The 26,664-nt window shown below is 55.1% G+C and overlaps 1 protein-coding gene across 1 annotated transcript; it reads right to left on the bottom strand.

The window, feature by feature from the left end:
* Nucleotides 1-22,034: 22,034 nt before the first annotated feature.
* Nucleotides 22,035-26,436, bottom strand: NT5M (5',3'-nucleotidase, mitochondrial). The gene is made up of 5 exons (XM_054270705.1): nucleotides 26,170-26,436; nucleotides 23,553-23,653; nucleotides 23,116-23,176; nucleotides 22,674-22,788; nucleotides 22,035-22,444 (listed from the first exon to the last, which is right to left on the bottom strand). The coding sequence occupies exons 1-5, from the start codon at nucleotides 26,434-26,436 to the stop codon at nucleotides 22,287-22,289; spliced, it is 702 nt and encodes a 233-aa protein (XP_054126680.1). The 3' UTR covers nucleotides 22,035-22,286.
* Nucleotides 26,437-26,664: the final 228 nt, after the last annotated feature.

The following is a 26,664-nucleotide window of genomic DNA, read 5'->3' as shown; positions in this document are numbered from 1 at the left end:
GCTGCTGGTGCCCCAGATGCCATTGAGATTTAAGATCCAAACAAGCAGCACACCAAAGACATCCACATCACCCTAATGCCTCCTGGAGTCACTGGTGCTGGGGAAACTGGGCTGCCATGGCAGGAGGGCCATCATCCCCTGACCCAGGAGATGCCACCCTCGAGGAGAGCCCAGCGTGCAGGACAGAGCCTGGGATAAGAGGTGGCACAGGAGGCTTGGCCAGGCTGCCTGTAGCAGCAGGTTGGGTGTCACTGCAGGGCATTGGCCTGGCCGTGCAGCCCAGTGAATGGGGATGATTCAAGGCCACAGGGAGTGTGCAGTGACCTCCCCATGTTCTCCAATGCCACCCCAGTGCTGACCAAACACGGAGGCTGGCCCAGGCCACCCCAGGGGAGGCACCCTGGCCATTTCGTGGGCAGAGGGAGCACCGAGGACTTCTTGCACAAGATCAGCTACGCAGAAACACGGATCGAGGAAAACACGCAGGCAGAGCGGCCCAGCCTGGCCCAGCTCCAGCTGCAGGTGGCTCTGGAGCTCACTGTCTCCTTTGGGCAGCTCTGTCACTGTGCAGCACCCCAGAGTGAGTCCTGGGAGCCACCACTCCCTGCAGAATCATCCCACAGCCAGCCTTGAACACTCCAAGCTGTTTTCCTCTCAGGGCAAAGGGGAAAAAGTCACCTTGCAGGAGCAAGAGAGGAGCTTGGAGTGTGAATTTGGGGTGTCCCTGAGGAAACCTATGCCTGCAGAGAGAAGTGCCCTTGTTACCACTGGGCAAAAGCAGCCCTGAATCCCTGCTGGCTCCTGCTGCAGCGTGGTGAGTCAGCAACGTCCCTGCCATTATTTAGAAATAATGAGCGAGGCTCCGAACACGTGCGGCCAAAAACATGAGGCAGCAAGAGTTTCACTCTCAATATGCAATCATGGCCTTGAAGCAATGCTGCAAGAGCCTGAACTGAAGGGCAAGGCTCAGCCCAAGCAAGGATTTCTCTCCTGAACTCCTGGATGCATACCCAGCATGTTGGGAAGGTGTTGGAGTGGGACAGCACTCCACACGTGTGTGCATCCCTGTGCACACGCATCCATGTGTGCTTGTGCATTCCTGGGTGCATCCCTGGGCACATCCTTGTGTCCCTGTGCTTGTGCATCCATGGATCCCAGGGCGCCACCGCCCTGCATAAGGACACTGGGTGTCACAGAGGACAGATAAATTTACCTGGATGCGCATAGTAGACACTCACTAATGGGGTCACATTAAGGACATTCATGAAATCCTAGCTCCCTTTCTTGGAGTCAGTTCTTATTCTTCTAAAGTGGGTCAGGCTTTGTTTGTGTGTTTTTCAGGGTCCCTTCAAGTGTGGCAGAAAAAGCCATTACCTGATGCTGGAGCCCTTCAAAATATTTCTCTTGGGTTACTTAACACACGGGGGGAGGAAATGAGCTTTGTTCAGACTTCGTTTTGGCACCACAGAAAAAGCATCTGGTTAAGATTTTAGCCCATCCTTCACTTGAATTGCAAACAACATTTTGCTATAATTGGCCTAATTACTGAAATGAGACAAAATTTATGTGGGCTTTGCAAGATCAGTCAGGTGTCCTCAAAGAATAATTTTACGTGGTAGAGCAGTGGGTTTCTGGGGCAGCACTGACACTGTGGGAGAGATATCTTGGCAGGTGGAGAAGTCTCACTCCAGCTCCAGTGAGAAACCATTTAATGCCTCTCCTGACCTGGGGAATGGTGCATCCCTGCAGGGCCATGGCAAGAGCAGTGTTTTGCTGAGCCTTTCTCCTCCTGACCTGCGCTTTGAGCATCCCCAGGATGCTGCCATCTCCCACCTGGAGCAGCCTGTCCCCCTCCTCAGCCACACCAGCAGCTCCCACCCAGTTCTGGTGCTGGCACCCATGAGTGGCTTGTCACAGCCACGTGTCCCTGGCCCCGAGGATCCCTGTTTGCCAAAGGCTTAATGTTTAGCTGCTAATAAACAAGGCATATCAGGGAGGTTCTGATGACCAGGGAGCTAAACTTTCCTGGGAAGTTTGCTGACTCTTGTGGCACAAATAAGGCCAGGATGTGGTGACATTTTTGTCTCAGATAAAGTTTTAGAAGTTTAGCAGAGCAGGCTCCAGCTCCTACTCCTTCACTCCTGTGCATTCCTTCAGTTGGTGATCCAATGCTCAGCCGTGTCCCATCCTGCCCAAAAGCTTTCTCTCCATCCTGGCTGCACACTAATTTATCCAAGGAGGAGTTCTTTTATTGGGGTGGGATTGGTTTGGGGGTTTGGGTCTAAGCAGCTGCAGGGGAATCAAAATAAGGTTTTCAAACAATGTCAAGGGGGAAAAGAAAAAACCCTCCTTGTTGCTCTGACTTGAGAAACGAGTGAATTTGTCTTTTCTGCCTTTACCCCATGGGCATTTCGCAGCCAAAAGCCTGATATTTTTTTTCCCCAAAGGAATATGCCCTAAAGCCCAGCTCAGCAGCTGCTGCCCGTCTCATTGACCACGGGGTTCCCATGGCTCAATCCAGCCTGGAGCCAGGTTTTGCCATTTTCTACTCTGTGGATTAGCTGAGCCCATTCTGGCTTCTCTTGTGGGGGCATCCAGCAGAGAAGGAGGCCAAAGAATCACTCAAAGCATTTCAATCCCTACCACCATCCTCTTACCCCAGTGTGGCCCAGCTCATTCCTCATTGATCCAAATGCAAACGAATGTCATTAGAGAGGGACATTTGGTATTCAGATAAAAACTGACCCATCCTCACCCTCACTCCCATGCAGAACCAGCCCAGCTGGCACTGCAGGAAGCTCTTGGGATGCCCCATGCCCTCCATGGCCATGGCAGCTGCTGGAAGGTGGGCACTGCATCTCTCCCTCCCAGGGATTACAGCAGGACCTGGCTGCCGGCCGGCCCGTTCCGGCATCTCTCAGCAACTGCAGAGATAATTGCCATAAGTCTAATTGTTCCTGCTGGATAACGAGTATTTTGCATCATCATCCCCAGCTGCCGAGAGCATCATCTGAGTTGCTATTTCAGGGCTGGAAAGCAGCTCCTCTGAGGCAGGAAAGGCCAAACCAGGCTGGATCTGGGCACCTGGAGCAGAGTCCACACGCTGAGGGTCCCCTGACAGTGCCGGTGTGCCAGGCTGCTTTGTAACTGGGCAGTTCTGCTCAGAGTGTGATGAGCTGTGTGTGTTCTGGTGGTGTCCCTGGTTCTGGGCAATGCCATTGCAGGCAGCAGGGTTTGTCACAGCCTCCCCATGCTGTTCCTTCAGGCAGAGCTGCTCCGTGCTGCCAGGGCACGCGGCCGGCCGGGACCGCAGCAAGTGTCACCCTCTCCCCCACGCAATGGGTTGGATGAAGCAGCCACGTGGCAGGAGCCCCTGACTGGGCATTGATTTCTCCTCCGCCAACAAGCACTCTGCAAGATCTAAGGATGCACCACCTCAGATCAGGGCTGCTCAAGTGCACGAGGCTGGCTTGGCAGCAGGGACGGCATTTGAACAAGGCAGGAGCGTGATGCTTCTGTCCCTGCACCCCATCTGGCACCTGGAATGGCTGCTGGTAATTGCTGCATGCTGCAGGATGTATTGAGCAGCCAGCTGTGGCATTCTCACTCTGCTCATGCTCACAAACATGTGGGTTTGAGGCAGTGTCAGCACAGGCTGTGCATCCCATCCATCCCATCCCACAGCTCCCAGCTCAGCCCTGGGCTCTGCACCTCACTTGCTTTTCCCTTCTTCTCCACAAACCAGCTGCAGATAACTGTCAAGTGCAAACCTTGTTCTCAGAGCAGCACCTCTTAAATTAACCCTCCTACCCTGGTGGCTGGAAGGGGTTTGAGGACATCCACGTGGCATAAAAATATCAGGCAAAAGGGTTTGCTGCCAGGTGGTCACTTGTGCCCCTCGTGTGTGTAATACATAAGCCCCAAGAAATGAGTTTGCAAAAGATGGTGCTGTTTGCCTTGGGAAGGGGTGGTTTGGAGTTTGAGATAAGAGTCCTACGAGCTGGCTGGGAAAGGAGAGAGAGGAAAAAATGCGTCAGGGCAAGAAAGGGGAGAGATAAGTGACGTATCTGGGCTAGGAGCATGAAGCCAATGGCCTTCCTGGCGCCATGGGGCTGCAGGGTGGCCAGATCCAGGCTGTGACAGCCTTGGTTGGAGCTGGCCCTGTGGCAAAGGGTGCTTTTGGCCAGGCTTGGGAGCCCTCTGCCAAACTGCAGAGAGCAGGGAGGAGGCAGCCCCAGCCAGGGACCCACTCTGGCTCCTAAGGGCTATGCGGGGAATGGGTGATGGGGATGATGCCCTCCAAATTCAGGCACCTGCACCCCACTCTCTGCTCCATTCCCTGCCAGTGCTGCCATCCCAGGGCACAGGATGTGGTCTGTACCAGGGCATGGGTTAGATGTTGAGTTTTCACCTTTGGGGAGCCCTGCTTGTCATACCAGCTCTAGCTTTTGAGGCTGGGGTAGGTTTTGTACCAAAACCACCTCTGCTGCTGCCCAGAGGGGGATTTGGATGGCCAAGATCACCCAAAGCAGTGTGTTTGGGAGCCAGCTGGGTGCTCGTGGCCGATTTTGTATGTTGTCTCCTAATTGCAGTTCTTCGTGTTCCTCAATGCAGGAGGACGGGAAGCGCGGGGATCCGGCAGCAGTCGGGAGCTGCTGGCGAGGGGGCGGCTCCTGCTTTAGCAGGATCCCTTCTCCCCCACCGAACCAGCTGCTGGCATTTCTCCTGCCACCGTCTCCGTCCTCCTCCCGTGGTGCCACATCCGCTCCGGCATCCTGGCAGGAAAAGCGGGAGCTGGCAGCAGCTCCCTGTCCTCATCCCGGCACCGCCGCACCCCTGCGAGCACACAAACACTTTTCTGCCAGCTCCCTATTTGCAGCACTGTATATACAGTATAATCCACCCACAGGCTAGCCAGCCTGTACTTGGCTGGGAAGGACAGAACATCCTTGTGATTCAAAAGGTCAAAATGAATGTCAATACATTGTGAGCAAGAATGCCAAATTCGCCTTGGGGACTCAGGCTGCTCGTAGGGACCCGGCTGTCGGGCGTGCTGCTCCCTGACAACAGGCATGGGGTGCCCCAAAAGCCTCTGCTTGCTGCAGGGTCAAGCAGGGCAACTACTCCTGAGAATACAAATTCCATGGTGTGCAAACAGCTTTGTCTGTTCAGCCCACAGGTCCCTGTACCCTCTTTCCATGCCTGGGTAGTGAGGGGGTGAGCAGGTTGTGATGCCCCTTCACAACATCCTCCCTGTCTCCTCCAGTTTCTGGCTCTAAAGCCCCAAACTCTGCCTCCTCCACAGGGCTCTGGTGCAGAATTTTCTTCCCAGAGCTTGGGTGTGGTTGAGGTCCATGGGCACAACACATCTGTTTGCTCTGATATCCGGAAGGCAGCAAATCCCAGTGAGCACCAGAGCGGGAGAAACCACCCCTCCTCCTCCCAGATGGAGTGAAACGGCTGTCATTTCAAGGCAGGCTGGAGTGGAGGAAGCTCAGCTGGAGCGGATGGCTGGGATTGATTTCCCAGTGACAGAGGCACTCGCGTGTCCCTTGAGCTGCCGGCCCTGTGCCTAACGATTTTCCCTGTTAATAATCTCCGCTGAGCAGCAGCAGTGCAGGCACAGGGCACGGGGATGAGTGGGATCATTCAGAGCCTGACGTGGCAATGGCAGGTCCATGCTGTTCTCCCTGACATATGGATCCTTTCCGTTCCTCCTCAACCCATCCCAGCAGGAGCGCTGCCCATAGAGCCCTCAATGCCAGCAGCTCCAGCCCCCATAATGATGGCCCTATTAAATGAAAACAAAGTCTCAGGGCTTGGGGAATTTGGAAGTGAATTAGGAAACCCCTTCACAGTGGCAGAGAAACTCCCAGGAGCTGATGGTATTTTGCAGGAGGGGTTTGAAGGCTTTGGAGCTGCGCTGAGTGCAGGGGTTCCATAGTGTGTCCTCCTGGACACAGCATTCCCACCCACAGAGTTATGGAATGGCCTGGATTGGAAAGGGCGTTAAAAGTCATGCAGTTACAATCCCCTGCCATGGGCAGGGACAGCTTTCACTATCCCAGGTTGCTCCAAGCCCTGTCCAACCCGGCTTTGGACACTTCCAGGGATGGGGCAGCCATAGCTTCTCTGCACAACCTGTGCCAGGGCCTCAGCACCCTCACAGGGAGGGATTTCTTCCCAATATCCCATCTAACCCTGCCCTCTGTCAGTGAGAAGCCATTCCCTCTTGCCCTGTCACTCCTTGCCCTTATGCAAAGTCCCTTTCCCGCTCTCTTGGAGCCTCTTTAGGCCCTGTAAGGGATTCTAAAGTCTCCCTGTCACCTTCTGTTCTCCAGGCTGAACACCCCCAGCTCTCTCTCACCCCCAGCTGTCCCCACAGCAGAGCTGCTCCAGCCCCTGGAGCATCTTTCTGGCCTTCTCTGGACCTGCTCCAGCAGCTCCACATCCTTCTTCCCCTCCCTCTCCTGACGCAGTGCAAGGAGCAGGAACAAGAACATGAACTTGGGCACAAGATTCTCCAAACACAGACTTTTGGGGACACCCCAGCTGTCACCATCCCAGTGCTGCCAGCGAGGAGCCGTGTCCAGGAGGAGCAGTGGGACACTCCTGTCCCTGCTGGAGCCGAGGTCGGGGCAGGCGGCGGGAGCTGGCAGTGCTGCCCAGCCTGGCAGGGCTCTCATGGCCCCGACCTTTCTGCCTTTGAAAACAGGATGGGAACAAGACGCACTTTTGTTTTCACTTTGGGAGCTGGAACGGGACCTTCGGGCTGTTCCTGGGATGTTGCAGCCTCCAGGCTGTGCTGGGGGTGGGGACCAAGCTCTGACACCCCAGGCACCCTCATTGCTCCTTTGCATCCGTCCCATTTTGTCCTTCATCAGCAGATCCCAAAGCTGTCCCTGTCCTCTCCCACAGCCGGGCTGGCTGGGGAAGCTTCCCTGGGAGCACAGGCAGGGATGAGCAGCTCTCAGCCAGCCTTCAGCTGGAAACCCCCCTGGCTCTCACCACGTGCTCGTGTGCTGGGGAGCCCAGGGAGGTCAGGGAGTTTGTGGTGCTGCTCCATGAAAAATGTGACTGTTGCCCTGGGTGGCACAGGGCACTCAACTAGAAAACCAGCACATAAGGATTCCAGGTGCCTGCACCTTATCTCACCTCTAAAACCCCTTGGTGGCCACCAAGGAGCTGCTGGCAGCGACCTGGACTGTGCTGTGGGGACAAGGCTGGGGACAGGAGGGCAGGGAGCAGCTGGGGCTGGCAGTAAGGCCATGCTTATGCTCACAAAATGGAGGAAAATGGGATTGAATCCCACATCCCACCATGAGCAGGTCCTTACTCAGCGACCAGGGGACTCTGAGTCGCAGAAACTAGGGACAATGTGACCCTGCACCAAAATCAGGAAGAGCTCTGGGCAGTCTCTCCCTGCACAGGGCTGGCAGTTGTTCACTGCTCAATATATCAGCCATGAGATGGGCACTCTCAGCATCTTCTGTGTGTATTTTGTTCCTCTGGTGTGGCAAGGCAGATTTCTAGAAGAGAAAGTGAGTCACTGCAACCCCTGATGGCAGGAGGGGATCTGGCACTTTGTTGTCACCCACCACATGCCCTGGGACAACCCCAAGGACAAAAAACTCGGTCTCTCTGCTTCCTGGCCCTGCTCCTTATCAACCTCCCACACCCACAAATGGAGAAATAATCTGCCTGGTTCCTGTGGAAGAGATTGTGAGTGGCCAGTGATGAGAAATCACATGGGTCCTGCCACGTTGGGGCACGTGCAGGTACACAGAGGCTCCTGCAGCATTTCCCAGAAAATCCTTGGATTGTGCCAGTAACTCTCATGAGCCCCTTTTGCTCACCCTCCATGGTTTTCTGCCCATTTTCTGTGCTGAGATCCCATTTAATCTCTTCACTGACAAATTCATCCCATCTTTTGCAGTCTTGGGCTTCCTGTGGCAGTTGTCACAGCAGGAAAATGTTTGTTTGATTTTTTTTTTTTAAAGAAAATCAAAATTCCCACAAAATTGCTGCTGTGGGGACCTCAGGAGTTTACTAGGAAAACTAAACCTGATCTCAACTGCCTGTATCGTGGAAAGCCAGGGTGAGGCTGTTTGTATGTCCAAAATCTCCCCAAATTCTTCTCCTGGCTGAACCCAACCAAGGCTGAGTGAAGAGAGGTCCCCACATGCCGGGAGCTGCTATGGGGCTGGGAACACTGGGGTTTGCAAAGCACAGAGCTGGGAAAGGGACACCCAGGACAGCTCCATGCCTGTCCCCTTTGGCCACAGTCCCTCTGCAGGGCAGGAATACCCAGCATTTCCCTGAACCCCCAAACACTATGTAGTCCTGCCCTGTGTCCCCGTTGCCCTGCTCAGCTCCCTTTCCTTGTGCTGACATGAGGATTCATGCAGAAGCCAGGTCAGGACCAAATTCAGCTGGGAGTGTGTGCCCTGCCAGAGGTTTGTGCCCCGAGTTGTCCCCGCACGGGTGCGGCTGGAGCGGTGCCGCCCCGAGGTGCTGCAGTGCCAGCACCCTCTGCTCCAGGCTCTTGTTTGTGCCTCTGCGTGATCTTGTCCCTGTGAAAAACACGATCCTTGTTTTTGCTGCCTCAGGGCTGAACTGCTGCCCTCCCCAGGGACGGGTCCCTGAGTGCTGGCAGGGATTTACAGCCTGCCATGATTTATGGTGGAGGTGGAGAGGGGCAGAGCTGTCACAGCCAGCACCAAAGGAGCCCTGGCATTGGTCCAGCATGACCTTACCTGGCCGTGCAGGACAAAGCTCTGAGGTCAGAGAAGTGTCCCCTGAGGACAGCGGTGGCATCCACGGGACGGGTGACAGTGTGTATGTGTTCAGTCACCCATTCCTCTCGTGGAAAAAAACAGACATGAGAATTTAAAATGCAAATTTTTGGCTTTAGTTCAGAAGTTTGCTCATCTGCCACATCCAGGAGGGACATGGCAGGAGCTGGCACTGCCACGGGGTACAGCAGGTGACCCAAAGACAAAGCAAGTCATGCGGAGGGGCAGCAGATGTGCTGTTGGACTTGGGGAAGTCGCTCAGCAATGACACAAAGCAGAGGAGCTGTGGAAATACAGAGATCCTGAGTAACTGGGATCTGGGACACCCCTGGCCCCCAGGCACCTCTTCTCCTTACACCACCACCCTCCTCTGCAGGGAGGCAGGGAGGGGAGAGGGCAAAGCCAGCCCCAAATGCCAGCTCCAAATCCCAGCCACTTCTCATTCCTCGACTGCCACTGCTCCCTTCCCATCCAGCTCCTCCTCATCCATGCAGGGCTGCGACCCACACAATTAAATACATTCAGTACAGCATCTTGTCTTCCGCAGAGTGTTGAAATCCAACCCTGGGTTCTCCCAGCCTGTCCCTGCCCTCCTCCTCCCCTCCTGGGTGAGAGGTCTGTGGTTGCCCAGCTCTGTTTACTAACCAGGAATTTTTCCCCTCGAGCTGTTTCTTTATTTTCACTGCAAAGGGATGCAGAACTACCTTGACCGAGAGCAGGTGAAAGCCCAGCACTGATGCCTGCACCAGTTCAGACCAGCAAGGATCTGGGCATTCTCCTGGGTGGTGGGATCAACATGAAGGGACACTGAGAGGTCCCTGAAGAGGGATCAGGTGTGCAGATTTGGGGTCTGCCATGAGCTGGGGGGACACTGAAGTGGTGGAACATGTGGGGTCACACCAAAACCAGCACTGCCTGGGGAATGCTGGGGACCCCTTTCTTCTGGGGACCCCAGGTGGGTTCTGGGGCTGTCAGGATGGAGCTGTCCCCCTTCTAAACCCGGGGCAGCATCACCAGCATCCCTCCTGGGACAATTTGAGACAATGGCTGGCCTTCCAGACAAAGAGCCTTTGGTGTTGAAATGCCTCTTGAGCAGCTCCATACCAGGCTGACAACCAGCCCGTTCTGAGGTCACGCTCTTCCAGCTGGGTTGCCACCAGCCAGTGAGTTATTGCAGGGGGAAAGAGAGGATTCAGCCTTTGTTTATCCTTGCTGCAAAAAGCTGGGTGTCGCTCCCCCAGCCCTGAGCATGGATCTGGGGCTGTGAGCCTCACCCTACTCCCTCCACGGCCCCTGTGCATTCCTCAGTGCCCTGCTCCTTCAAGGTCCCCACTGTGTGAGCTCATGGGAACCCTCTGTGCAGTGCAAGCATCTTCCAACACACTCCCCACCCACCAGAGTTTGGGCAGACCCTGGATCATCCCCATTTTGTGTCCTCCCCAGGCTGGCCTAGCTGCCCAGCCTGGCTGTGCAGAGGAATGGCAAACAGTTCCAGCACACAAGGGCTGTGCCAGCCCTGTCCCAGCCGGGAAATACCCCGTGAGCCCGCAGGGCTGTACTGGCAGGAGCGATACCGATCCCTGTGGCTGATAACAGCCTGCCACGGCGCTCAGCCAGGCTCTCTGGGAGAGGTGAAGCGGTTCGGCCTCCCACAGCCCTAAGGAGAGGAAAGGCAGGTGCAAACAGCTAAAAATTAGTTTGGGGAGAGCCAGGGCCATGCTGTGCCAAGCCCTGCTGCGTTCACAGTGAGTCTCAAAGGCGGTGTTGCGCCCCAGGAGAGCCCCTTTTCGTGCCACATACCCCCCACCAACCCTTTCCAACTCCTGCGCTCATTTTCACCCAAATTACACTGGAGGTAGAAGTCAAAAGGCAATTTCTATGCGCATCAGGAGAATTGCTGATGGAGGATAGAGAGGCGAGACAGCCCCTGCTGAGAAAAACGCTGCAGCGTGAGCCCAGCCCTCCACCAGCCACCGGAGCAGCCGCCCCGAGGCCAAACTTCCTGGGAAATCTGGTTTCCTTGGGCTGGCCACTCATGCCCTGGCTGGGTTTGTTTTGTTCTGGGCTCGAGATACCGGTGGGATGAAAAAAATGCTTTGTAAGTGTTGAATTAAAAGGATGATGCAAAAGCTGCAGGGTGCTTTGGCTGGGAAACGTGAGCGGCTCGCAGTCGGCCCCGACGGGGCTCGGGCTGTTTGGAGAACATGGGGTTTCTGTGATTAGGCTGCTCATATGACTCAATATATAACCACCAGTTACACACTAGATTTAATCTTGGGTCAAAAGTCATGGATAATTCAAACCACGCAGAAAATGTTGATCGCCTGCTTGCCGGGGCTGTTTTTCTCTGCAATTCTTTGTTTGGGCTAAACAACCTCTGCAAAGCAAATGCAGCCTGGCTCAGGGCAAGAGTGGAGCCTGTCCTGGCTGGAGTAATCCCTGTTCTCACTGCAGGAGCTGTCTGCTCTGCCTGTATCCCACATCCAACTTTCGGAATCTCATTTCAAAAATAAGGATGATGCACGCCCTAAACTTCCCATTGGAAGCATCCCATCAGTCCTCAGCCAAGTCATCTCACTGTTTGGGCAGTGAAGGTGCCTTCTTCACCCTCAGAGAGCAAGATTGGGATGCTGCCTGCCATGTTGCTGTAGTAAGTTGGATACCTGGCTCCCTGCATTCTGTATTTTCATTTGGTTCCTCTCAGGGACTGCCCAGTTTCTTGATTTGGGCAGTTTCTTTCCCAACCAAGTCACAAAAAACACTCTGGTATCTGAAAGGTGCCAGTGGGGATGGTTAGGAATGTTCTGCCTGGTTGGGTTTAATGAGCAAAGGATTCCCAAGCAGGGTCTTGGAAACATTGATCAGGTCAAGGATCTGTGCCTGGGGTTGTGAGGGACTGGAACTGGAACAGCCCAAAAAAGCTGTGGCTGCCCCATCCCTGGGAGCGTCCAAGACCAGGTTGGACAGGGCTTGGAGCCACCTGGGATAGTGGAAGGTGCCCCTCCCATGGAAGGGGACTGGAACCCCATGCCCTTCAAGGTCCCTTCCAACCCAGGCCATTCCATGATTCCATGATCTTGAGCTCTGAGGTTTGAGTGTTAGTCAGGGGAGTTTGCTGCTCCGTGCACCCGTGAGCAGATGGTTGTCCTTTCGCTGCTTTCCAGAGGCAGCATTCCTGATTTCTGCTGAGTTGAATCTCTGCTGAAAGCTTCACTGGGCAGAAGGGGAGAAGCCATCCTCCAGCCTTGCAGAACCCTGCCTTGCAGGAAGGTGTTTGCAGGGACTGCAGCAGCGTCCCCTCTGCCGGTGGCAGCAGACGTCACTGCTCGGTTACTGCACAGGGACAAGGGCCTGTCGTGGAGCATGGCTGAGCTCATCCATCACTGCACTCCTCTGCTCCTCAGCCTCCTCTCAGGTCATTAGGAAGGATGAGTGATCCCTCCCTTCCCCTACAGAACCCTTTGCCGTGCAGTGACAGAGAAGGATGCGAAGAGCCCCTGAGAGCACAGAAAAGCTTTTCCCTGTGGGAACACGAAGGAGGCAGGGAAGCAGCATCCAGTCCATTGTGCAATCACGAGGGGCATTGAAACAACCAGGACTGGGCAGGGTGATGCTAAACCCCATCTCTGGGCAGAACCTCCTCCTGCCCTCACCATGGGCACAGCCAGAGGGTTTTACCAACAAACCAGGGATCTGAGCCTGGGGTAGAGCCAGCACAGCCTGAGAGGGCTGATTCCTCTCCCCATACATCTGCACAGGAAAGAGGCAAAGCCCTTGGGGATGGGGAGAGAAAGCACTGGAACAGGCATAAACAGCTTAGTAATAATACTAATGATAGCAGTTAGCACGTCGGCAGCGGTTTGCAGCGCAGAGCTCTGTACAAACATTAATTAGTGCAGGCAGACAATTCAGTGATATGGCTCCCATTTTGCCAACTACCATGGGCAGAGAACCGACCATCTGCTTAAATCCTCTTTAATTTAATCCCAGTGCCTTCATAGGAAAATCCTGAGCCCGTTTCAGCCTCAGATGAAACTGCCCTGGAGGGGAGGGACCCTTCAGACTCTCCTGGATGCCACCAAGGGATGTTTGAAGGGTGTTGGTGGCTGTGGGCTGAGCCTGGAGGTGGAAAACACACGGTGGCTGTTTTCTGTGTCAATAAATACACGTGGAGTAGCCAGAGCACTGCTGGTTTTCCTTCAGACACGTGTTGCTGGAGTCTTTGGGGTTTTCCAGTTGGAGGTGTAGAGTTGGTTTGGGCTATTCTCATCCTTTCCTGCCCTGCCTGTGGTCGTTTTTATGACTTGTTGGGACAGCTGGTTCATTAATAAAAAATGAAGCAGATGGGATTAATGCCCTTTGGGGTGTCTCTCCTGGCTCCAGGGACATGTGTGGCTGAGACTGCAGGCACCAAACACCAGGATAAGCTCAAACTGCTGAAATTGGGGGATCCAGGGCTTTTTTTCTTTAGGGGTTATTGCACAACAAGCGCAGACTGGCAGCAGGGTTTGGCCCAAGATGGGGTCAGCACTTGGGGCTTGGTTGAAGCCCAGCACGAGCCAGACACAGGAACAGCCCCCCAAAAACTCCTGGGGGAAAAGCAGATATTGCAGGAGGGTGAGCAGCTGGAGGCAGAGCTGTGATCACCCCTCAGCACAGCAGGGCAGTGCTGCTGGCGGTGCAGCCATGCCTGGGGCTTTCTGCAGCCCCCCCTTGCTCCACAGATAATTCCTAGGCAGGAAAAGAGGCAGATGGAACAACAGGGGATGGAAAAGGCCAATGCTCCCACAAGGAGATCCCCTTCTCCTTCAGCAGCAGGAAAACATGTTTGCCTACTCTTAAGCTAATATTGAAACCACTGAGCTTTCCCAAACACTGTGTCTGAATTTCCCACTGCACGTGAACTCATCAGCCCCACACATGGCAGAACGTGCTCAGCTGCAGCACAGGCTGCTTTTCCTAGGCTGATTTATCAGGATTAGTCGCTTTTTTTTTTTGTTTCACTAGGTTGATATTTAAAATTCTATAATGGTGGAATTTTCCCTCTTCTCTGGGCAGATGTGTCCTAACACAGAGTTAAGAAGGGTTTGCAAAGAATTTTATTTCTTCTTTAGAAAAAAGAGCTCCTGAATCACTTTGTCCCTGACTGAGCACATCTTATATTTCATCTAAATCCTGCACTGAGCTGAGCTGAACCTGCAGCTACATTGCAATTATGCAGAAGCTGAAATGCTTGGCTAAATCAGGGCTTTCCTCCTCTCACCATCTCCCAGGGCCTTTTCAAATTATCCCCCAGTCCAGCCATGTTTTGAGTCCAGGATGGTGCAAATGGGACAGATAATGCTGATTTCAGCAAGATCCTCCAAGCTTGGGCTCTCTCTCTCAGTTTTGTCTTGTGAATGGCATCCCCAGGCAGCTCCTGCATCCCATCTCCACACCAGGTTGCCTTGTTAAGTGTCTGATTTTAATTTCTCTCAATCAGGAGCTGGGCCCGAGCAATTACGTAGTAACGAGCAATTCATCCAGGGGGAGAGTGTGGATCTGGGTTAATTGGTCTGACAACTGAACCCAAGCCTTTCTGGTTTTGCCCAGTTTTCCTTATTTTTTCTCTCCTCCTGCACAATCTCTGCAAAGCTCTCAGCCTTGTTAATTAAGGAGGTAACTTCACCCCAAGGGCTGTTTTGTTCTCCCCTTCCTCCTTCGAACGCAGGAATAAAAAAAAGCAGCAAGAATGAGCTAGTTTGGGATGAAACAACCACCTCAGAGCAGGACACAGCCGGCTGGAGTCAGGCTGTGTGGAGCTGCTGCTGCTCTGCTGGGCTTTGGGGAAACAATGCTGCGTGGGGAGGGCAGGTGCTGGGCCAGAAACGCTCCTCCAGGCACGTCTGATGTGTTCCACAAGCAGGACAGGGTGGAAAGCAGCAGGGTCCATAGGGCTGGGGGAGTTCTGGGTCATGGCTGGGGCTGCAGTGCTGCAGATTTGGGGGCACAGGCGCAGGAGGGTTTATGGCTTCTTGTGAACATACAGCCCTAAAGGTCTGGGCACTTCTGAAACCCTTTTTGCTACAAAACAATGTCAAAAGCCCTGTCCATGGGAAGCTCTGCCCTATGGCCACATCAGGAGGAGTAGAAATGAAGCTTTGCCCTTTTTTTGTGGTCTCTTTTTATGAATTCCCATGACAAAGCTGGGCTCTGCCCATGCTGGGCAGGGTGGGACACTCAGCTCCCAATTTTCCTGTATCCCTCAGGTGTGGGCAGTCCCAACCCCACTCTACGGGAAGGAGCTAGAACATATTCTGTGCCTCCATTTCCATAATGTGAATGGTTGTGGGTAACCCAGAGATCATTTTTGGAGTGAGGAGATGCCAGTGATGTTGATAGTCAGACATATCCCTGCAGACTGGTTTGTCCTACAGAGAATAAACTGGCCCTAGGGCAGGGAATCAGTCCCAAAACATCCCCTGTGCCCTGAGGGTGGCTGGGGCTGCCCCTGGCACCAGTGCCTGTCCCCAGGAGCCACCCAGGAGCATTTTCCTGGGATAAAAGAGGATGTGTGCAAATGCATGAGCAGGAAGCACAGCTGTGACACTGCTCTGCTGCATCGGAAGAGGAAAATCTGTTCTAAAACAGGCACCCAAGGCATGAGTTTGCTTTTCCAGGGGCTTTGAGAGCCAGAGGGGCTGGGACTGAGAGCAAAGGAGGGGTGGTAACACCTGGAAAGCTCCAGAAATTGTTCCTCAGGGCTCTTGGAGTCCTTACCTGGCATGGCTGGGACTGGGAGGGGAAGGGGCATTGAGCCAGGGGGTTCCCAGCTGGCCAAAAACCTGGTGCAGGTGGGCACAGAAAGGGTGACACAGGCACCAGGGATCCATCCCAGTCCCACCGAGGTGAGAGCTGGGCCTGGCTGCTGCCCACACCTGGATGGAGCCTTCAGCAGTGGCATCACAGAATGGTCTGGGCTGGAACCTCAAACACCATCCAGCTCCAGCCCTGGTGACAGCACTGAGCCCTCCCTGGGTGGCAGCAGTGTGGTGTTCAGGTGCTTTGCAGCACCAGGTCCCTGCTTTTCCCCTCCCTTCTCCTGGGAAGGGCTCAGCCCATGCAGCAGGAGCTGCTCCTCATCCTCACACGTCCCCTGGCACTCACAACAGGCCCCTCTTGCCTCAGTTTTACTGAACAGAAGCCAACTCCCAGCCTCCACAGCTGCTGCCAGTGCATCTCCCAGCACTTTGGGGAGTTTCCTGAGCCCTCTGGTGTTTTGAACCATCCCCAGGAGCTGCTGGGTCACTCACCAGAGGGATGTGAAGGCAGCACAGGTGCTGCCCAGCAGAGGCTCCCACTGGGATGGCACGAAGGAAAAATTCCATGGGCACACAGGGGCTCACAGGCTTGATTAGAGCTCCACAGACCCTCAAATGCTGAACTACAGCCCTTCAATAATTACTGCTCATCTCCCTCCCCTGGATCTCAGGAAAACAGCCCCAGCTCCAGCCCTGGTTACCTGGAGATGCTGAAAGCAGATTGAGGTGCATGGAGTATTGAACCCAGACACAAGTTCACCCCAAATCTGGCAAGTTAGAGTTTAAAACAGTGTGTGTTCAGGGTGAGCGTGTTCTGTGAGAGGAGCAGCACCAGGGCACCTTCTCCATCCCAGGATCATTGCTGGCACCCAGCAGCTGAGGAGGAGAGGGCAGGTGAGGGGCAGGGATGGGCTCAGGGCGGTGTGGGGTGCGCAGGCTCAGCTCCAGTGAGGTCTCTGCCCACGGTGTGGCCTGACAGCAGTGCCCTCCCCTATGACGGGTGTTTACAGAGCTGGACGGGATCCCTGGAGCCCTCGTGTCCACTGCAGGACACCGGGGTTCTACAAGGTCACACCCTTCCCCCAGCTGCATCCAAGAGCTGGGCACCTCCAGGAAAAAGCCATGAGCTGGGAAGCTCCAGGAAAAAGGCACTGGTGGGATGTTGCTGGCAGGTTTGGTGCTTGGTGGCCTCGTGCTGGGTCCCGGTGGTGCCCCGAGTGCAGCGTCAGCTGGATTTTGGCAGCTCTGAGCCCTGGACCCTCTCTGCCCACAGGCCTGGCCCCAGGGAGGCAGGGGGAAGGTGGCATGCTCACGTCTGAATACAACATGTTCCCCAGGCATGTTTGTTAACATAGTCACAAATAAACATTTTGCAAGATTTTTGCCAGGAGGGCGGGCTTAATGTGTGTGGGAGCCTTGAAGGACAGGAGAAAGGCAGTGCAGTCTATCATGTGGGCTCTGCTCTGGCCTCCCCAGCACTGCTGGGGCAAGGGAAGTTGATTTCTCTCCGGGGAGTGCGTTACTCAAGTCCCTGTGCACAAATTGAGAAGCAAATCCCATTAAGCCAACCTGGAGGGAAATAATATCATGGCGCTAGGGGAGAATGGAAGGGCCAGAAAAACCCACCAGGAACCACCACAGTCCCCCTGTCCTCACCACTGTCAGATCTGCCCCCACTCTGCTCCCCAAAACAGGCTCTGGCTTCAGAGTGAGCAAAAGGAAAAGGCAAAGTCATGTTCCAACTCCTTGGGGGATTTCAGCTTTCGGGGCAGGATGAGCAATCCCAGCCCTGGGAGAGCTCTGGGGTCCCAGGGGAAGCAAGGGCAGAGCTGAGCAGGGACAGGAGGGCTGCCCTGGGCTGTCAGGGGCTTTAACCCTTTGATTTTTCCAGGGATATTTTTCTGTATGGACCCTATAGGTGCCTAGTTCATCTTCTAACCCAGAAGCCATTCATGTTTTGCCCATCCCATTCTCTGCCCCATCCAGCTGGAGTGGCTGGGGGGAGGCTCAGCAGCTGGTGGAGGCCACCCCAGAACATTTCCCCATCCCTGGAAGTGTCCAAGGCCAGGCTGGATGGCGCTTGGAGCAGCCTGGGATAGTGGAAGGTGTGCCTGCCCATGGGTTGCAATGAGATGGTTTTTAAGGTCCCTTCCAGCCCAAACCATTCCATGATTCTCTGATTTTCCTGGCTCCTGTAAGTAACCCCGGACCATCACCCGGTGCCGGTGATCGGTGTCTCCAGAGGGAGGGGTGCAGAGGGCACTGGAGCCCGGGCTGGGATAACCGGGAGGGCTGGAAGGAGGGCTGGCACACGGTCTGAGCGCAGGCTGGCAGCTCCACACGCGGTCACACAGTCCCCTCTAGTGGATATTCCCCTTCCATCCACATCCCATCCGCACCATGTCCTGCCCGCGCTTTCTCGGCACCGCCGGGCTCCAAACCTGGTGCCAGCAGCGACCCTGGGGCACCATCCCGCTCCTCTCCTCAAACTGGGCACGGCGGCAGAGCAGAGCCCATCCAGCTGCCTCCAGCTGCTCCATCGCTTCCTGCTCTCCTTCCCCTCCTGCGTGCTGGGGTGACTCATCCTCCCTGCAGCCCGGCCCTGCCCTGGCTCTGTCCCACACCCCCCGCCGCCCTTGCGTCAGGGCTGGCCCCGCTGCCCCTGCCTTCCTGCTCCCCCCTCCGCCGGGATCTCACACTGCTCCGAGCTGTTTGGGCAGCGGCCAGCATGAGCACGAGCTAATGAGCACCAGAGCTAATGAGCACCCGAGCTAATGAGCACCCGAGCCAATGAGCACCCACTGGCGGCCGCTTCCAGGATCCAGGGGAGAGCATCCTTGTTCCAACCCTGCCAGGACCTGCAGCCTTGGGCCAGCTAGGGCTGGGGACAAGGGGGATGCACTCAGGTGGGAATCCCCTGAGGGAGGTGAGTGTTTGCACATTTGTGCAGCAGCTCCTGCGCATGGGAATGGTGCAAAGGCTCCCACCGGCACCATGAGCACTGCCCTGTGCCCTGTGTACCATCTTCTCTCTGCCTCTGCCACCTTTGGAAACTGCTTATCACCTGGAATTTATGTGATATCTGCAACCTGAGGCTTTTCAAGGGGAAAAGAACCACGTAGGAGAGTGTGGAAGAACAGACACAGCTGCAGATCAGTTCAGCATGCTCCATCAGGATGCAGCCTCTCCAACTTGCCCCATCCTGTACTGGAAACATGACCCTGTCCCAGTGCCACCATCCAGCAGCCCCAGAGATCTTAAAAACCATCTCATTGCTCTGCAGGGCAGAGCTGATGTCAAACCCTCTGCCCCATCCCTGGGCCAGGGAAGGATGGGGTCTCCTATGGGGCCTCCAGTGCAGGGTGAGGGCAGTGGGGATGCAGGAGGAGCTGTGGCCCAACGCTTGCTGCCAGGAAGCCCCAAAAAGCAGCTGGAAGGGCAGAGAGATGCTCGTTGCTAAACCAGCCCTGGAACAGCTTTATGGCTCCACAGCAGCATCCTGGAGACGTGTTCACCCAGTTCTGTTTGAGCTGGCAGCTGAACCACCTTGTCCCCGTGCTGGCCAGGAGTCCCTTGGTGTCCCAGCTCCAGCAGGACTAGAGATGTGACCCTGCTAACCCCTTGTGCCCCATCCTGGAGCCACACCAGTACAAGGAGCACACAACCAGGTTCTGCCCTGTGATGTTGATTGTCCCAGCCCTGCTGGGATGGTCCCACAGTCCTCCCTCCCTGGCTCAGGTCCCATGTCCAGCTGGGCCATGGCACTGCTCACAGTGTGCAGGTTCTGGTCATGCGCAGGGATTCTCATGGCACAGACCCACAGGGGAGTCCAAGACACCTCACAGGAGTGTGTGGATGTGGAGCAGCCAGCAGTGATGGATAAGGCATAAAATCCCAGGGAGAGGCAGCCCATGGCAGTCCCAGCCCCGGCTCTGTGGCCCAACAGGACACACACTTCACAGCTTTATTTATTAGAAAAGATCTTTAGGAAGATGAGCTCTACCCTGCACTTGGCTTTATTTCTGCCCACAGGCTGCTGGCACTGCCAGGGCAGCAGGGCTGGTTCCAGGTTTTCTGGACAAGGGAACATTCCCAAACCTGGAGGTGAAACCCCCCCATCCCACACAGAGCCACGGCTGGGAAACTGCAAACCCCCAACTCCATTTCCAGGCAGCTGGATGCCAAACAACCCAGTGTTTATTGCAGTGCTCCTCGTTTCCCTCGGGTTTACAGGTGCACATTCAAAACCAAAAGCTCTGTGTATCTCAGCTGGACACAGACAGGCTTGAAGGACGAACGGGCCGATCCATCAGAGATGGAGTCACCTCCAGGTCCTGAGTGTGGGAGCAAACAGAGCAGCCACCAGCTCAGCATCTCTGTGCATGGAGCTGGAGCCTCAGGCACGAGGAACTCCAGCTCTGCTTTCAAGTATATTTGGTGTGGTGTATTTATCTCTGGCATCACATCTCACCACGGGGAAAAGTCCTGCTGGCCCCAGAGAGCCACAGCCCTCGGGTCTGCCCCAGCCTCGGGGGAAGGTGAGAGGTTTGGGCAGCTGCTGGAGAGATGTGCCAGCTCATTTTGGCTCAATAAGCAGGGAGAAGGCTCTGGGGGGCTTGGGCAGCTCATATTTACATGGTACCATCAGAAAAAACCAGCTGGGACTGCATGAGGTCACCCTGGCTGCACAGAGGGGCCAACAGCTGGTGGAGGGCTGGAGGAACCAGGGGGTTCCTGATGTCCAGCAGCTGCCCATGGTGCTCCCACACTGCCCCAGTTCCCAGCCTGCAAACCCCCAGCCAGCTCTTGGCCAGGGGGCTGCACATCTTAAATAAACCCCTCCAAACCAAACCCACCGCCCCGAGAAGCACACAGTGGTTTAAACAATAAAGAAAAATGAAAAAAAAAAAGAGAAAAGATAAAAAGATGCTTGTGGTATGTAAGTCCTACTGCCCTGGGCCAACCATGCTGACTTTGTAAACAGGGCAAGCCCCAAGTCAACAGAGGCCCCCCTATCCCTGGCCCTGCAGCACCCAGGGAAGGCACAGGTTCCAAAGCACCAACTCCAGAACCCCTCCAGCTCCTGGCACAGGAGGGGCCTGGCTGCCACTGCTGAATTACATGATTTGTTGGTTATGTAGCTTCAAGTTCATGTCCTTTCGTTGATTGGGGTCCACAGGAGAGCAGAGGGGCAAAGCAAAGGTGTGAGCATGGGGTGCAGGGTGGCAAATCCCAGCCAAGCCCTGGCCACCACCTCTGCCTGGGGGGTTTGGTGTCCATGGGGGGAATTTCACTGCTGCAGCCAGCAAGTCCTTGGGCCAGGAGGGCAGTGGGGTCCTGGACAGCGTGGGGACACACAGCAGAGGGGGCCAATGGCCTCTGTGGTGTCAGCAGTGACACCCCCAGCTCATCCCTGGGGCTCTGCCTGGGGGGGCCCAGCAGCAGCTGCCACTGGGGACAGGCAGGCTGTGGCTGCCCTGTGGCAGTGCCACAGGCAGGAGGGCATGCCAGGCTCTCCCAGCAGCTGGGATGTCTCTCTGGGGCCAGCAGCAGCAGCTGCAGCAGCAGCAGCAGCTTTCTCCTGCCAGACAGGTCACTGAAGTTCAAGGCTGGACTGCTGCAGGCTCAGAGAAGCAAAAATGAGACAAACAAGGGAGGAAGAGGCTGTGGGCACAGCTATGCCAAAACCATCCCTCTCGGAGCTGCCCCTTGGTCTAAACCCTCTCTTTTTGGGGGCCAAAACTGCACCTTCCCAGCAGGGCTGGCTGCTCCCAGAGCTCAGCAGCCCCTGCACTGTCCCCTGGCAGAGGGGGCTGGTCCAGCTGTGACCCCTTTGCACCAGCCAGGCACTGAACACCTCTCTGCAGGGGCCCAGAGCCAGGGGAGTGGGGCTGGCAGCATCCTCTGTCCCCAGACAGAGCTGGGATCATGGTGGAGCTGCAGAACAAACCACCCTGGGCACCTCTCATGGGCTCCCATGCTGCTTTTGGCCAGGGTAGAGTTAATTCTTTTCACAGCAGCTCATATGGGGCTCTGTTTTCTGTGAAGAAAATTAACTCTACCCTGGCTGAAACCTGCACAGCTCCCCAGCCTTTAACAGCAACATCCCCCCTGCATCTTCCCTTGCAGTATGTGAGAACTACAGACAGCATCCAGGGACGTGCTGTGACAATTCCCAGTGCAGGGAGCCTGGACAGCCCCTGCCTGCTCTCTCTGCCCTTGCAGCCACCCCTCTCCCCAGACCCAGGCACTGCCAGGGGCAGGGATCTCCTGAGGCAGCCCCTTGGGATGAAACCTGGCAAGAACTAAGCAAATCACACACATGATCCCTGACCACGCCGTGGAGGGGAGGATGCAGAGCTGCTCTGTGCCATGTAGTGCCCAAGCAAGGGCAGTGACACCCTGAGGGTGACCTTGTCTATCAGGAGCACAGGGCTGGCCCTGTGGGGTGCAGATGCAGCACAGAGACCCCAGGAGCCAGAGGGCAATGCCCCCCAGGTCCACAGGCACAATCCTGGGCTGGGGTCTGTTTTTCAAGTCCAGGTGACTGTGGCGCTTCAGCTCACCCTCCTCTTCCTCTGTGCAGCAGGGACAGCGTCTGCCTGTCTGTCCTGTGGCTGTGGCCTTCAGCAGGGCTCCACAGGGACACAGGCAGGTGGCTGCAGCCCCAGGTGGCCCTGGGGGCTGGTGTTTAGGTGGCCTGGCCGGGTGGGAGGCGTTTGCTGTCCAGAATGGCCTTCCAGTCATCAGCCCAGGAGTGCAGCCGGCGGCTGGGGGGCTTCAGCTGCAGGTGCTTGTTGTGGCAGGCAGTGAAGAGCACGTGCTCCCAGCTGGGGTTCTGCTCTGCCCCTGCAAGGCAAGGAAGGTCAGTGGTGCACAATTCCATGAGAGACTAAAGTTGATTTTACTGCAACATGAGACACTGAACTTGATTTTACTCCAACATGAGACACTGAAGTTGATTTTACTCCAACACGAAAACCCCAAAGTCACAAAACCCGAAGAGCACAGAAAGACCAACACCCATCCCTGGCTGCCTCCAGTCACCCTTACCCTTGGCTTCACCCTCACTCCTTACCTGTTATATCAGGTCTGTCGTCTATAAGCAGATCAGCAGAAACCACTGTCTTATCTCGTGTCAAAACAATCTGCTCAAGAAATTCAGGGCCAAAGTGCTTCTCCACCCAGGCATACTGGAAGGCAAGAGATGGCTGGTGAGCTCAGGGAGGGCTGATGGATGGGGCAGGGGGTGCTTGGTGGAGTGGAAGCAGCCCTGGCCCCCACACAGGGAGGATTTCTCTCTTAATTAAGTTCATTTGTGGGATTTGGATGCTGCTGGAGTAAAAGTTCTTTGAAAGCCAAGCAGCTTTTGATGTCATGATGAAAGACTAGAGACCAAGAGCCTCAGTGCATGCAAATGGATGGAACAGGTAAATTTTACAGCCAGAGGCATGCAGGGGTCAGACACCTTTCACTGGGCAGTGTGGATGGGAGGGGAGCTGGGATTTGGGCTTGCTCACCTTCTCAAAAGGGCAGTACCGGTATTTCTTGATTGGGCTGGTGCAGATGAACACATCAGTGCTGCCATGAGGAGAGAAACAGGGCCAGAGTGTCATTCTGGGCCAGAGCAGGCCTAGAGCAGCCCAAAGCCAACCCCCACCACACACAGATCAAACAGATTTAACATATTAATCCCTCATCTCACAGAATCCCACAGCACAATCATATCCCCCTTTTTACAGCCCTTGCTGGAGCAGAGAGCTGAAGGGAAGAGGCTGCACATGGCTGATGTTGTATGTGACTGCTCCAGGAGTCAAATCCCTCTCTCCCCTCCCTTCCCTGATGGCTGGGAGATATTTATTTTTAATGCTGTTGTTGTATCAGCACTTCTGCCAAGAGGTAGAAGTGAAGACACAGCTGCTCCTCCGTCCATCCCCACAGACAGGTTCATACTCACTCTGCCAAATTTGCCATTTGCTTCACAGCTTCCACAGCCCCAGGGAGAGGGTCCAGCTCGATGAAGAAGTTCTTGGATTCCCAGATGCTGATGGCTTTCTCCTGGGAGGGGAAAGCAAGCAGTTACTGCACTTCTTGCAATTTTTCCTGCATGTGCATCCCTCTCACCCTTTGCTAGGACAGAGGATTGGACAGGGAGCACCAGCTCCAGTCTCTCCTGCTCACCCCCCTGCCTCTGTGGGTGCCTCTGCTCCCCACCCACCCCACACAATTCAGATTGGAGATGGAACAAAAAACCAGGGTTGGTTTTGCCTCTGCAGCCCCACACACAGAGGGAGCTGCACCTTCCTGTAAGGCCAAACACCAGAGATTATCCAGATCCAAACCAAACCCATCCAAGGGACAGATCCACGTGGATCCAGCTGACATGGCCTGGTGGCCCTGCTCTACCATGGTGCTGTTCAGGTACTGTTCAGGTTCTGTCTGGCCTATTTGTCTCCATGAGAGCACCTAAAATAGCAGCCAGGCTGCTCTCCCAGGAGCAGGAACGTTACAGGAGGAACCACAGGATGGCTGCAGATGCTCCTCCTCAGGGAAGCCTGGACAAGGTCTAGCAGGCAAATAGAGCATCTCCAGGCAGGGATTTGAAACACAACATCCAGGACAGCAGCCTGGTATGGCACAGGGAGAACAGAGAGACCACAGGGAGCAAAACCTTGGGGTGAGGGCAGAGTCCAGGGGCTGCCTGCCATGGGTCCAGCACAGCTCTCAGGAACAGCAGCCCCTGCACTGCTCAAACAGGTTAACAGCTTGCCAGGTGCCAAGGAAAGCAATTATTTTGCACAAACACTGTATTCTTGCAGAGGAGAGCTGGGAAGAAGCAGAAGCAACCCAGCCCCAGTGCTGAGGTGCAGCTGAGGAGCTGCAGATGCAGAAATGCCTCCAGGCTCCATGGCAAGAACAGCCAGCCTGAAAGTTTGCCATGGGCCCATGCAAACATTCAAACTCCAGTTGCTCTGCCTCAGACTGAGCAGTAATGGGATTTTATTTTTAGGGTATTGTCTGTAGTTGCACAAGAGACCCCTGAGAAACACAGCCTCGTGCAGCAGAGCACTTCAAACTGCACTGAAGGGTTTTCCTACAGCAGCACTTCCACTGCTATCCCGCTTCCAATTATGTCAAAAAGAATTTTGCAACCAAGCTTGAGGAGGGGAGAACGCAGCTCAGCTTGAGGAAAAGACCCACTCCACTCCCAGAGCCAGAAAAACTCCCTGTGGCACTGTGACCAGCAGATGGGAAAATCCCCCAGGCTGGGAATCCCACCACGGGCCAGGACAGATCCTCAGACCCATAAGGAATCTCCCTGCCTGTCCAGGGCTCTCCAGGTCTGTGTGCTTGCGGCATTGCTGAACTCCCTCCCTCTCAGCTCCTTGAACTCTTTGGCTCCTATTTTCTGGTCCCTGGAATGAGAGAGACTGGAATGGCCCACGTGTCTGTAGCAGCTCCCACTCACTTCAGCCCTGCCCTGAAACCACGGGGAAAACCAGGACTGCCCTGAGGTCAGACACTGCAAGTTGTGCTACTCGTTCAGCCCAAGGTTTTGGTGGTTTTACATGATCACAGCAGACACAAGATGAGCTCACTTCATTTAACACATCCAAAGTAGTTAGGATCAAGGAAGGAAAAAATTGTTATCATGTGTTACCCCTGCCAAACAGGGGTTTGAGCAGCTGCTTTACTGCACAAATGATGTCCTGCACTTCACTCTCACCACTCCCAGCCAGGAAGGACACTTTATTCCTTCAGCTCATCAAGTTGTTTAGGACTTTGCCCATGGACCTTATTCCCACGCCTTTCCTGTAACCATCATACTCCTAACAACAGGAACACTTTTATTTACAATAACACATTTCAGCCACTGCAACTGTAACCCACGGATGAGACCACAGACATCCACTGGGATGGGAAATTTGTAGAGGCAGAAACCAACTCTCTACCATCAGTCAGCCTGTTGCTGAATGCTAAATTACAACATTGAGAGAGCTTCTGCTTTTAAGCTTTAATTATTAAACTGAATATAATAATTCCTGGCATGGGAGGGCTTAGGTTGTTTTAACTTCAAGTAAGCCCTCAAATGAAGCATCAATTGCTTGGTTTGTTCTGAACTGCTCTGCTGCATCCCAACCCTCACATTGCTCTTGGGGAGCTAAATAATCCATTTAGGAATGTACCAATCCAAATCAGAGCTAGAAAATCCCAGCTATATAATCTGGGGTATTTCAAGACAGATGTTCTGAAATACCCCCTTTTCTTGCATCTGTCTCCATCCAGGCATGCAGAGAAAAAGCCCACTAGACCATCATAGTCTGGTCTAGTTGGAAGTTGGAATTAGATGCTCTTTAAGGTCCTTATCAACCCAACCCATTCTAGGATTCTAAGAAAGACATAGACATGCACAAAACCCCCTAGATTTCTGGGGAAAACCCACTGCTGGAAGCCCTCCTGTGTTCCTGTGGGAGCTCTTTGGTGGCCCCCACAAGGAACAGCACTGTCCCCATGATCTGGGGCTCAGAGGGTCCCTGAGGGGGACAAACCCATGAAGGGAAAGCACAACTCACGCTCAGCTCGGGTCCCAGGCGCCCGTACTGCTCCGACACCCAGAAGCCCCTCCGGTCCTCCAGGGCAATGTAGGGCTTGTCGGGGTACCTGGCCCTGAATTTCTTCAGGAAGCCTCCCTCGAAGTCGGCCAGCACCCCGTCCATGTCCACCAGCACCCGCAGGGCCCGGCGGGACCCGGCTGAGGGGCCCAGCCCCCGGCCCAGCCCGGCCAGGGCGCCACAGCCCCGCCGGGGCCGCAGGTGCAGGAAACAGCTCAGCAAAATCATCCTGGAGAGGGGTTTGGGATGGGGGATCTGGGGGGTTTGGGGCAGGGGGCTCAGAGGAAGGAATGGGAGGCTCAGGGAAGCAGGGTCAGGGCAGGGGATGGGGGTTTGGGGCCGGGAATGGGGGCTCAAGGAAAGGGATGGGAGACTTGAACAAGGGGATGGGGGCTCAGAATAGGGGGTTCAGGTAAGGGGGATTGGAGCAGGGGAAGGGGGCTCGAGGAAGGGGAA

The sequence above is a fragment of the Melozone crissalis genome, unplaced genomic scaffold (assembly GCF_028551555.1).
Source record: "Melozone crissalis strain CALT ecotype California unplaced genomic scaffold, PUWL_Pcris_2 ptg000012l_1, whole genome shotgun sequence".
Lineage (NCBI taxonomy): Eukaryota > Metazoa > Chordata > Aves > Passeriformes > Passerellidae > Melozone > Melozone crissalis.
This window is presented reverse-complemented; position numbering and strand designations above follow the sequence as displayed.